The 12,827-nt window shown below is 32.2% G+C and overlaps 2 protein-coding genes and 1 long non-coding RNA gene across 6 annotated transcripts; all 3 read right to left on the reverse strand.

The window, feature by feature from the left end:
• Positions 1-72: 72 nt before the first annotated feature.
• LOC106660891 lies at positions 73-1,723 on the reverse strand. Its single transcript, XR_001339607.2, has 3 exons — positions 1,020-1,723; positions 876-964; positions 73-368 (listed from the first exon to the last, which is right to left on the reverse strand). It is a non-coding gene; the product is annotated as an uncharacterized LOC106660891 (long non-coding RNA).
• A 4,228-nt stretch (positions 1,724-5,951) lies between these two features.
• On the reverse strand, positions 5,952-9,826 carry LOC112126123 (cilia- and flagella-associated protein 20-like). Of its 4 annotated transcripts, none has more exons than XM_024230643.1 (3): positions 9,753-9,826; positions 6,651-6,866; positions 5,952-6,087 (listed from the first exon to the last, which is right to left on the reverse strand). In XM_024230643.1, the coding sequence occupies exons 2-3, from the start codon at positions 6,846-6,848 to the stop codon at positions 5,974-5,976; spliced, it is 312 nt and encodes a 103-aa protein (XP_024086411.1). In that variant the 5' UTR covers positions 6,849-6,866; positions 9,753-9,826; the 3' UTR covers positions 5,952-5,973. The 4 variants fall into 4 exon arrangements, with proteins under 4 accessions (XP_024086411.1, XP_024086409.1, XP_024086410.1 ...); XM_024230641.1 differs by lacking the exon at positions 9,753-9,826 and adding an exon at positions 7,365-7,469; XM_024230642.1 differs by lacking the exon at positions 9,753-9,826 and adding an exon at positions 6,957-7,032.
• On the reverse strand, positions 9,767-10,522 carry LOC112128450 (cilia- and flagella-associated protein 20-like). The gene is made up of 2 exons (XM_024230592.1): positions 10,472-10,522; positions 9,767-10,063 (listed from the first exon to the last, which is right to left on the reverse strand). Exons 1-2 carry the CDS (start codon positions 10,520-10,522, stop codon positions 9,767-9,769), a joined length of 348 nt encoding a protein of 115 aa, XP_024086360.1.
• Positions 10,523-12,827: the final 2,305 nt, after the last annotated feature.

A 12,827-nucleotide genomic window follows, 5' to 3' on the forward strand; every position in this document is an offset into this window, starting at 1 on the left:
ATTAACAACAAATTTTGAACTTCTCTTTAATTATGTAATAATTAACTTACAATTAAGTTAACAGTTTTAATTAAAACATTTTATTCTTTTTCCGTAAAGTGGTTAGTATTTTATTTTTAACGATATTCTCCAAAGCCCTCCAGTTATTGCTTTTCTTTTTAAAGAAGTAATTCGTCATCACAGATTTTGAATTCTTCAGGTACGTCTGACTGCAACGTTGTCCCCGGCTTCAGCACTTTTCACGCTGAACAAGTCGCAGTTGTAGGCGACAAACTCAAAATTGCTGCCGACATCTAAGTGACTCACTTTTGTGCACACCCCGTAAATCAAAGTGTACGATGTAAAAAACGTTGCATCTTGGTCAAAATCTAAAATCGAAGTCAAAATTAATATTCTCTTTTTTCAGGTTTCAAACGTAAATTAAAACTTGCTTAATTATTAAAAAAGAAACGGTTATCTTTTACATCATTTAACAACCAGATTCTTTATCCTTTTTCTTTTCACGTAATTTGAAGGAAAATATAAATATACTCATAAAAAAAATGTTTTATGTCAAAGCAAGCAAATTCTTCATTTGATTAAATCAAAACACACGTAAGATAGGCTTTGTTTACTTCTTTCTGAAAAAGGATAATATTTCACCAAAAATATCTAATATTTATTTTTTGTGGCATAATATTTAAAAACATACATTGTGATTATACCCTAAATAATCTTTTTATCAACGAATGTAAGGAAGGTAGCTTAGTTCTTCTTAAAAATAAATGTTACTATTTACTATTTTTCTGTGCTTTTCGAATATTACATACCAATTCAATATTTTTTCATAAAAAATTCAATTATTACTAAATATGGTAAAAAAAAAAAGGACTTACTAGTAAAATGCTGAAGACGATGGATTTTCCACAATGTCTTCCACAGTGGTCTGGGTGATTTTAAATATAGAAAAATGGGCTTGAAACATCTAAACAAAACAAATTATTTACTAATACCTTTTTAAAAAGATTAAACTCTATTACCTTTTATTTTCAAATTATTAACCGAGCACTCTTAATTTGCTTCTTTAGTTGTGCAAAACAGTGAGACACTTACATGTCGGAAACAATTTTGAGTATGTTCTCGACAACCACAACTACAAAATGTAAGTGCGGAAGCCGGAGACAACATTACAGACGGACATACCTGAAGAATTCAAAATCAGCGATAACGAATTAAACCTTTAATGTTCCAGTTTTTCAACGGTGCGAAACAATGTCGAATGCCATGTCCTCAAGTAAGTCCCAGAAGCGATCCGTTACAGCACTGCATGGCCGAATTCCCACAATTTAACAAAAAGAATCACCAATTTATGAAATTATTTAAAGATTTTTGTTATATTTTGTGAAAATAATGAAGAAACAGCTGTTATCAAATGTGAAACCACTTTGATATAAGTATGTCAACATATGCTCGAAATTTCCCCTTTATGAATTTATTTTTATATTGTTTAAAACGAGGCGATAAACATGCTTAAATTTCTTACATCATTGTTTTTTTCTTCATTTTATTGGTAACCAGCCTAACAGCCTGGGAGAGTTGGTAACGACGTCATCCTATGGTCAACCAGAGTTGACTTGTCGATCAGTTGGAAATAAACTAAATTTTTGCTTACATGTCTAAAAAAGTTGTTCATCCGGGCTAGCAGAAATGAACAAACTTTTCCTCATCCTCAACAACAAAAAAAGTACAACAAAACAAAAACCTCATTTCTGAATAATTTATCAGGCCTGTATTTACCTATCTATCCTCTGTATGGTCAAATACATGTGCATACACGTGCGTAGTAAGGTTCAAGTCTGAAACAATATGTTAAAATACTAGGAAATTTTCCGAGTGTATACATCCAAAAGTTTATAATCTTGATTTAATAGAGCTTTTCCCATCATCAATGAAATTAAAATTACATGTAAACACGCTTTAGCTTTTCTATAACTACAAGGATTTTTATTTGTTTTCTTATTTATTATGTTTGTTTATTTTGAGTTTTTGGCGCAATCCATTACGCTGACGCCAAATTAAATATTTTTTTAAAAATCGGGTCCCGAAAATTAAGGAAAAATAAAATAACTGGAACACCACACCACCACCACCATCTCAAAAATGTAATAATTGGGTAATGCAACTCCAGCTTAGTACGGAAGTGCTGGAACCAGGTAACAGCAGCTCAAAAAACATCGGCGTTTGCGTCTGCTGAAAAACTTTCAGAAGAGACGAATTTGGCCGAGTTGAAATTGTCGAAAAGGTTAAGTAAACAGTATGGGCTGCTTTCAATAAAAAACGTAAATCACAATTTACTGTTGGCAAAATGAATGCTGTTAACTACCAAAAAGTGATGATTTTTTTTACGTTTATTATATAATTAAAAGAAGAAAGGTCAATTTTCCAACAAGATAATGCACCACGGTACGGTCACGAAGCAATGGATGTAGAATTTTAGTCTCAAAAACATGGTTTGGACTTTGAGTTTCAAACGCAAAAAAATCCAAATTTTTTTAGGAATTTAATAAAAATTAATAAATTCTTCATCTTGGTAAAACTTTCCAAAAAATGCTCCAAAAAACAAGTAAAATGTTCCCAGAAGACGGTTAAATATGGTAAAAACACGCCGTGGACATAAACTTTTTTTTACGAGGGTTCCCAACAGCAGAGGTCATATCAACCCTCAGGACGCCAGTGTTTTTGAAAAAAAGTCCACTTGTAAGTATGTCGGGTTTGAATGCAGGGCCGCTGGATTCGAACCCGGGACCTTTACCTTACAATGATGAGCGCCGTGTCAACGCCTAAACCGTTGCGGCCACTTACACCCCCATAAACATTATTAAAAGGAAATTTACATTTTAAATAATAAAAAACGATTTTAAGTCCATAGTTTGTCACAACTTTTTTTGATATTTTGTTCAATTTCCAGCTGACACATGCAATATCATTTGATTTATAATATTCTTATAATATAATTCTTTCAGGCACAAGTATTTATACGATATATTACGAAAAACAGGCTTTAATGGACGAATAAAAAATAATGTTTATATGTGCTATATACTACCTACTTATTATGTTTTCCCCTATTGAATTCATAAAACTATATTATATATTATGTGTATTATAATAAAATAGTTACAAATATAAACATATTATTTAATAAAACGTAATATGTTTGTTAAATAATTTCAAAAACTATATATATATAATTTACAAAGGTTTTTTTCTTGAGTTTATACTTTTTCACAGTGCTGTATATATGTACATTATTTATGATAGATAGTAATTTTAATAATTTCACATGGTAAATCGTAGGCTGGGTCATTTTAAAAACATTGAAAACAGTAAGAACATTAAAAGCAGTTTCGTACAATAAAAATAATATATAATATGTAATTAATTTTGGCGAAATGACTTCACTAAATAGTTTGAAATTTATCTTTGTATGTGTAGCATTTTATGAAGGTAATGATCAATTGATTTTAATAAATATTTAAATTCTGATTAAAAGAGAAGTTATATTGCACTTTGGTGGTTACCAATCATTTTAGTCTATCGTCGCAGAGTTGGTTTGTTAGTGTTTCGGCATTTCGCCATTTTCCGTGTTGGACCTGAGAGCTTTCTTGGCATGCTATGCTTTTTTCTTTCTACGCACAATACCAACATTTTTACGCTAACCGCCGCAAAAATTGGAATTGAGTAAGATAAAATGGAAGTAGCATTTTGAGTAGACACGTATTGAGATTTGAATTCATTTTAAAGTAAGATGATCTTTGAGGTATCGGTCTTCAAAGACAGGATTGGGGTTTGCAAAAGAAGATTAAGTTTTATCTCGTATAAATTTTAAAAAATAACTGGATAGAACAGCTTTTACTTATTATTCAATCTTGAAAGGCTGTTATCGCCTAAAAAAAAGGGAAATACGTGTTAATCCAAAGGTGCTAGGACAGGAGTTTTATACTGAATGGAATAACAGTTATAATTTCAGAATTTAAATTCGTTTGATGAAACAATTTTATTGTCAGGCCAATTTCAATACGATTTGTGATCTTCATATATGATGGTGAGATTCTGAATGTTAAGAGAATTTTGATATTTTTCCGTGTTGTCTGAGGGATGAATGAACCTTATTTGAATTGGGTCGTTACCGATCATTATCTGGTGGTCTGCATAGCCTCGGTAGGTTGGTCATGGCAATTTCTCCATCTTATTACTAGACTCAAATATTTGATTTATCTATTTATTTATTTTTGCTGCTTTATTGTATACTCATATCGATTTAATATAATTTTAATGTAATGTTTTATTTTGTTTGCTTTAGTTACATATTATCTTCTATTACAACCGACCTCCTCTGAAAGCCATAATTGGCTATAACAGAGAAATTATAAGTAAATAAATTTTTCCATCTTCGATGGTACTGTGTGATTTCTTGTGAATTGAGATGATTCTTGTGAATTTGATTTCTTGTGTCAGCGTTATCTTTGTTTGTCGCTAATTTTTTTCGGGGGGTGCATTGTTCTGGAAGGTCCTTTTGTTTTTTAAATTAGTACCGAGTTTGAACGGCGTGAAAGATGTATGTGGCCTGTTGCTAATTTTTGTTTTGTCAGTTTCAGTGTTAAATGTTTTGTGTTTGTACATTTCCAACTTTCCAGTATGCTCATTTTTCTTTCTATTTGTACGTAGTGAGGAGTTTCATACGCGTCTGTATCGTTGAGGGTTCATGATGGTTTTCTGTGAAGTGAGTCACGCAGTCAACGGGCTTATATGTTCTTTGTAACTGTTTTTCATTTTTGATTCTGTCTGTCTGACGTGTCTCCGCATTCCCATGTTTTGGCGTTGATGGCTTTCTGTTTGTGATCGTGTTTTCAGTGCTCTTTTAACTCCTAATTTGTTAAATAGACTTGTTAGTTGTTACTTTTTTCTTGTTTGCAAGCGTGGTCAAATGCTGTTTGTTCAAATGTTTATATAGTGCCTTTTTGTTTACAATTTTGTTGATCGTGTTTATTTTTGGATAAAATAAGTTTCAATTAATTAAGGTTTTTAGTTGAGATAAAAAAGTCAGTGTCACGAGCGGGATTCGAACCCACGATCTTCGGCTAGATACGCCGCTGCTCTACCACTTGAGCTATCGTGACCTCAAGCTCAAGTGGTAGAGCAGCGGCGTATCTAGCCGAAGAGCGTGGGTTCGAATCCCGCTCGTGACACTGACTTTTTTACCTCTACTAAAAACCTTAATTGAAAGATATTTATTGGTCAAGCTGACCACGAAAACTAGTGAATTTAATAAAAATAATTTTTATTGTATTTAGTTTGTTTTCGTATTTCTCTTTTGTCAGTAGTTTTCATTTGTCTTATATTTTAATGCTGTCATTCTGTCGACGAGATATGATATGATGAGATATGATAATTTATGATGTTGTCAATCGCAGTTCTAACACAACAGACCTAATAAGAAAATCAAAAAACTACTAATTACAACTAAACTATTATCGTTTGACTGACAAATACTGCGAGGATAGGCAGATCAGGCCAAATTAAGATTCTTCAACCCTCAGACCTCATGGAGAAATCTTATCATAAAATTATATTGTTAATTTTTGTTATATCTGAAAGGTCACAAGTCACTTTGACCCTGGATTAAAAAAAGAGGTAAAGTTTACAATTTTAAAACTTAACCTAAATAATGATTCATTTGCCTGGCAATGATCACCTGCTTAATACTCTACTTCGAAATTTCGTTAGTAAATGTTCATTAACTTAATAAATATATATATTATATATATATCATTTGTTATCGTCCGGTTTGAAAATAAAATACTTGTTTTCCTGCAAATATGTAACACTGTTGGTTTTAACAAAAAATAACAACGCTAAGTGGTGAATGTTAAAAAAAAAATATTGATTGTAACTTTCCGTTGTTAACTCGATTTTTTTTTTTTTTTTTTTTTTTTAATCGTCTCTACTGGTGTCTTGTAGAAGTGAGTCAGGCGATTTTTCGGATCTGAACAGCTTGAAAAGATCAGGGAGCTCACATTCATCGTAATGCTTGTCACTGAAGTAAATCTATAAATAAATTTATTATTTAAAAATATCGGAATCGATGCCACAAGAGTCAATAAAAATTTATGACTTATCCGGTTTTCAGTTAAAAGGTACTTTAATTGTTTCAAAGAGAAATAATTTGTTTTGTACGTCGTGAGGAGGGGGCGAAAAAAGACACGAAAAGTTGAATGTTAAAAGCTAGCTTTAAATTTTCTCTTTAACTTTGTAAGATCCGGCCCTTTGCCTAAAAGCTTGTAATCTTTGGGCAGCTCAGCCTGACAATAGGAACGATCCGCGAAATAAACCTGTAAAAGAAAAAAAACGGAAAGCTCAGATAACCAGATAAGCCATAAACCTTTATAATTAATTAATAGTTTGCAAATGGAAATTTGTGTTTGGGTCAAAAGGGGAACAAAACAGTGTTGAATAATGGCCAAGTAGGACGATGTAGCGTTGGGATTTATGACGCTAGATGGAAAGTTAGGGAGCTTACACGATTTTTCTATGGTCGAAAAAGAAAAGCAATATTTCATCGGCGAAAAAGCACAAATATTTCATCATTTACAATTTGAATCTGTACTAACCCTTCTCAGCCTGCAGTTGGGATGAATGTGAATCCGGGTGCATTCCTGAAATTTTGTGCCGTACAGCTTGTTTGTAAGATGCTGTAAATTGAGCTCTAGTTGATTCCATTCCGGTGTAAGTTCCATGGCAAGGAATGACTCGAAGAGACCTACTTTCTTAACAATGTTCCCGTTGCTGAAGTGAAATTTTCTTTTCATGCTGTGATCATCTAAGACCTGTATCGTAAAACAAGGCCAATTAATATGACGACCATGCTGTTTTTAAACAATAAATCTTAACTATTGTACAGTAAATAATCAAATTACAAAACTTATCGCCTTAATTCGTCAACCTTAGTCATATTATTTATTCTCCCTATTTATTAAATATGTACAAACTACAATATTAGTTGTAACATATGATTCTTTGATTATTATAAATGTTATTAATAATATTTAGAAATTATCTAGCTTTTCCCAAAAATAGTATAAAAATAAAAAGGTTTCAGTTTGTAATTAGACTTATCAAAGAGTACAAAAAGACGGTAACTTAAGGGGTATTGAACAAAGAAAACAGAAGAATGCTTCCAGGAAATGGCTTTCTATTTCCTTTTGCTCTGCGGTCTGACCTTGCTCCTTTAATGTACCACTTATCCCGATGACAATGATCCCGTTCCACTTTGGCGAACGTTTCAAACACACCGAAAAGGAAAATATTCGATTGCGAGAAATTACCTGGTTTAATCGAAACGTCCCTCGGACTAGACGTTGGTGGAATTTGTCATAGTGTATTTCACAGTTTAACATAAAACTCGATAGATTTATTTATAACTTCACTAATTTTCGTGGTCCGCTTGACCAATTAATATCTTTCAGTTAATTAAGTTTTTTAGTTGAGATAAAAAAGTCAGTGCCACGGGCGGGATTCGAACCCACGACCTTCTTATTGGAATTGGAAGAAGATGGTGGGTCCGAAAATTGTTTAGTTACAAAGATACATGCCGCGATCTTTTGAACACATTAAGGGTAAAAGATAGAATGACAGTTGTCAACTTTTGAAGGAAAACATCTAAAGATTTTGAAAATCTTTCGGAAATGGTTTTCGACCGAAGGTGTTAAAAGAAAACACAAATTTACAGATTCAATTTTCCCTACCGTAAACACTCCGGCTGCCCCGGAAAATACGCCAAACTTGCAATGTTACGCAACATTGTATCACTGAATCCCGATTCGATGGGACTCAAAATCTTGTATCGAGTAGATACCCTAGAAGACCGCAATACCCTCCAGATACAAGGGGACATGTTGCGGGGCTGAATCTCAACACGCCTGATTCAAAGAAAATTCATCCCCCCAACAATGACACGCAACTTTGAGTCCAAGTGTGGACTAGGCTTAATTGTTTGAGACAAATAATTGTAAATAGATGAGTAATGTGTGGAACACATAAAACATATGAGATATTATATACTTTGCTATTTAGATTATTCCACTCGTTTTCAGTATTACTGAAATAACTTTGAAATTCTTTGACTATGTCTGAAATCAAAACACTGGATTTTTCTTATAATAACAATTATAATAGCCCTGTTAGCAATTCATGCTTCGATGAAAAATATGAATGTTGTGATGAAATGTTATGAAATGATAAATAAGTCGCATAAACGTGCGCGTGTGTGTGTGTGTGTGTGTGTGTGTGTGTGTGTGTGTGTGTGTGTGTGTGTGTGTGTGTGTGTTTTCCTGTCTGTAGTAACCTTAAGAGACAGGGAGTTTATTTACGCCTGCTGTGTGTGCGGGATCGAAGGAGAAAGTTAGATGTGGAGAAGATAAGAAAGAAAAGCAGTTAGAAGGCAAGAGAAAGAGATAGAGAGAGAGAGAGAGAGAGAGATAGAAAGAGAGGGAGAGAGAAAGAGAGACAGACAGATAAAAATTCAGAAATACAAGTAGAGAGATAGATAGACGATAGAAAAAGAGAGGGGGAGAGAGAAAACGAAAGATAGAGAAAGAAAAATTTCGCGCGAAAGGAGGAGCAGGAAAAAGAAGAAGTGATAAGAATATAAGTGGAGTCGGGGAGAGAGAGAGAGAGAGAGAGAGAGAGAGAGAGACAGAGAGAGAGAGAGACAGAGAGAGAGAGAGAGAGAGAGTGAGAGTGAGAGAGAGGGAGAGAGAGAATGAGTATCCTGTTAAATAAGGAACTCTAGATTTTTACGATTACCTTGTCCTCAAATAAATCGCAGGAAATTTGGTTTTTACGGGTGCGTTCCTAAAATTACATTATTTTTTAAACTTAAAAAGAATTTATAAAAATATAACTTTGTCGTTTTACTAAACTAAGTACGATATGGTGAAAATGTATCATCAAAATACTTTAGTTTAAAAAAACATGGAAATTAAGAGATGATATTTTTACTAACATCATATTCAGAAATTTTACATGTAAATTTGCTTTGTTTTTTAACTTTTGTTACTCTCAAAGCCATAATTGTTTATACCTTATTAAAATTGGACAATGCGCAAGGAGCAGGATTATTTTAAAAAATCGCACAGCAATTTTCAGATAAAGCAATAAACTTCTAAAAATACAAAAGTTTATAGTTTTAATCCCTTTTTTGATAGAACTCTTTTATATTATAAGATGCAATTGTATATTTACATCAAAGCTTTTGTAACAACTGCTGTTTTATTATCTATAAATAGCCTTTGATATTTAACATCATTAGGAAAAAGTTTTTTTTTTTATAGTTGAACTCCTGTACAGAAAACGTTAGTTTTGTGTGTCTAATAGAATTGGTTTATTATGAAGGTATTTTTAAATTATTCTAAAAACCTTGAATAAACTGGATTTGTTTAAATTAAAATTAATATATTTATTCTAATATAAGCCCCTTATTAAATTCGCCATTTATGTTAATATACATACATAATGGACGTGAAAGAATCAATACAAATTAGTAAGAACAAAGATCAAGAAGCGACAAATAAGAAGAAACAGCAATATAGTTGATTTAAACAAAGGAAAAAAATCACATTGCTTGGTTTTCAATTCGTAAAGATTCTTAGATTGTCCAAAAAACGAGGAATATAATTGTTTTAAACTGAATGTATTTATTGTTGTAATTTTGCCTGCCGGAATTGTATCAATGATGGACATCAGGCAGGTAGAGTTTGTAGTCCTTGGGAAGATCGGACTCGTTATAGACTTTGTCTGCAAAGTAGAGCCTCCTGAGGCGACAGTTGGCATGTATGTGCACCCTTGTGCACTCGACGAATTCGGTTCCGTACGCCTTCCTCGTCAGATCGGCCAGGCTGAACTGGATCTCATTCCAGTCTGTAGTCAACCCGATCGGGACCCAGCACTCGAACGGCCTTATCCTCGAATGGTATTTGAAGTTGGAGAGCGTGAATTTCCTTTTGATATCGTGGTTGTCAAGGACCTGTCGGGAAAACCACGGATTAATCAAATTTTGTTTTCGGGGCGGAGTGTTTTCTTTAAAACAAAGAAAACAAAAAGTGCGGGAAAAAAAGAACGATTACAAGAACCTACTAATAATAGAACCAAGCAATGAAATTTTTAATATTGATTATAACTACTTATTAAAAGAGAAAAAGGGTTTTTATAAATGCATCTACTTTACCTACAAATTAATGATCCATATGACGTTGACGACTTGATTTACCTCCACGGGTTAATTACATAATTCAGTATATCTTCAATACATTCTCATTTATTTAAAAAAATTCTTAGGTTGTATATAATCCACATTTCAATTAAAAAAGATTATTGATTTCAAAAATTTCGGTTTTTTAAGAGTTTAAAAAAAATTCCACTTTGACTTCCTTACCCAAGATTTGTACTTTAGTTTAAAAGATTCCTGCAATGCTGGTTCAACCATTGTACAGTTTTTGTAAGGACCTCGATTTTATAATGATACAATAATATTGATTCTTGAAATTAACAATTGTTCAATACCAAGGATATTTGTCATACCTTAAATATAAACTATTAAATATGAACGAAAAACCTTATTTTTTATCAATTAATTAAAGTTTTTAGTTGAGATAAAAAAGTCAGTGTCACGAGTGGGATTCCAACTCACGATCTTTGGCTAGATACGCCGCTGCTCTACCACTTGAGCTATCGTGACCTCGATCCACTCGGACACTAACTTCCCGTCTTAACCCCACCTTTTGAATTTTCCCTCCTCCTTTTTGCCATTTTTCAAGATGGGCAGTTAGTGTCCGAGTGGATCGAGGTCACGATAGCTCAAGTGGTAGAGCAGCGGCGTATCTAGCCGAAGATCGTGGGTTCGAATCCCGCTCGTGACACTGACTTTTTTATCTCAACTAAAAACCTTAATTATTTAAAGATATTAATTGGTCAAGTTGACCAAGAAAACTAGTGCTTATTTTTTTATAGAGATAATTAATACGAATTAATGGTGATAAATGATAAATTTTTATAAAAAGATCTTGAGCTAAAAACCCAGAATCATTAATAAATTCATTGAACAAGAATCCTTACAATGTACCAATTCAAAAAGATCCCTTCATTTTTATATCGAGAATTGGAACTATAAACCAATTTATTTTTATATAGATACATTCAAGGTTCCTTATATGTTTTATGGTTAATTTGAAGTAGAAAACCTATTATATTTTTATATCAATCATTTAATGGAGAATTCTTCATTTGTATATAGATTTTTAATCAGAAACCACATATTGTTGATTAATAATAAGAACGGGGGGCGTCGGTGGCCGCAAGGTTTAGTCTTTGACACGGCGCTCATCACTGTAAGGTAAAGGTCCCGGGTTCGAATCCAGCGGCCCTGCATTCGAACCCGACATACTTACAAATGGGCTTTTTTTCAAAAACACCGGCACCCCGAGGGTTTATATGACCTCTGCTGTTGCGAACCCTCGTAAAAAAAAAAGAAGAAGAAGAAGAAGAAGAACGAAAAAAACCAAATCTAATTTTTTTTAAGTTGAAAGAGAATCTTTACATTTGTGAATTTGAGTAGATAGAGTAGATAGTGATAGAATCTATATATTTATACGTTATATTTTTAAGGATATTTTGAAGAAGAAAAACGAAATTCTTACATTGATATTTTAAACAAGAAATTCAACATTATTATATCAAAATTTTCAAAATAAAACGTCATATTATTATTTTATAGATACTTTCTGCAAGATACCTTCATTTTATGTCGAAATTTTGCACGAGAATCTCCATATATAATATCAATATTTGTGTTAGAAAACCGACTATTTTTTTTTCAATATTTTTAAATAGAACATCTACATTTTATATAAAATTTTGAAAAAAAAATTCCTTATATATTTATCAATATTTTGAACTAGAAACTTCTTATTATTATATCCAGTTTTTGAACAAGAAACTCCTCATCATTTTATTAGTATTTTAACTAACTAGTAGATTTTATCAATAATTTGAATGATAATGTATTGAACTATATATATTTTTTCGCATCATTATATTATTCCTTTAAAGGAGAAACCCTGCATTTTTATACCAATTTTTTTTACTATAAATTTTACATTATTTTATTGTTATATTAACCGAGAATCTCTAATTGGTTTTGTCACAATTTAAGCGGGATCGATGTTTTCATCGATAATTAAAAGAGAATTCCTGCTATATTATGACGACGATTTGCACTAGAAGCATCACATTAGTTTGGTACTTAGAATTAAAAACTTCACATTATTAGGTTGGTTTTAAAGGAGAAGCCCTACATTTTTGTAGATAATTTGATAAATCTAAATAAAACTAAAGATCGCAGGCCAAACCCCATCATCTACTAAAGATAGTTTTATCAATAATTTTAACGAGAAACCTTTTATGTTTTTATCGATAACTGGAAGGAGAAACCCTACTTTTTATCTCGTGATTTTCAACTAGAAACACCACATTATCGTATCGTTTTTTGAAATAGAAAGTTAACATTATTATATTGATATTGCAAACGAGAAACTCTTCCGGGTTTTATCAATTGTTTGAATGATAAACCCTGTATTTTCACTGATAATTTATAAAAGAAAATCTATATTCTTATATCGAAATTTTGAACGAGAATCTCTAGTTGTTATCATCAATAATTTGAACCTTGAACCCTTTTATTTTTTCCTGATAATTTGAAGGAGTATCCGTACATTTATACAACGAGATAGAAT

The sequence above is a fragment of the Cimex lectularius genome, unplaced genomic scaffold (genome assembly GCF_000648675.2).
Source record: "Cimex lectularius strain Harlan isolate CLEC.00 unplaced genomic scaffold, Clec_2.1 scaffold61, whole genome shotgun sequence".
Taxonomy (NCBI): domain Eukaryota; kingdom Metazoa; phylum Arthropoda; class Insecta; order Hemiptera; family Cimicidae; genus Cimex; species Cimex lectularius.

Excerpts from the sequence above, each read along its gene's own strand:
- LOC112128450 (XM_024230592.1), bottom strand. The coding sequence starts at position 10,522 with ATGGTTGAACCAGCATTGCAGGAATCTTTTAAACTAAAGTACAAATCT. Across the intron at positions 10,064-10,471 it reads AACTAAAGTACAAATCTTGG|GTCCTTGACAACCACGATAT; the intron begins GTAAGGAAGTCA and ends TTTTCCCGACAG.
- LOC112126123 (XM_024230641.1), bottom strand. The coding sequence starts at position 7,436 with ATGTTAAACTGTGAAATACACTATGACAAATTCCACCAACGTCTAGTC. Across the intron at positions 6,867-7,364 it reads GGACGTTTCGATTAAACCAG|GTCTTAGATGATCACAGCAT; the intron begins GTAATTTCTCGC and ends TTTACGATACAG. Across the intron at positions 6,088-6,650 it reads CCAACTGCAGGCTGAGAAGG|ATTTACTTCAGTGACAAGCA; the intron begins GTTAGTACAGAT and ends ATTTATTTATAG.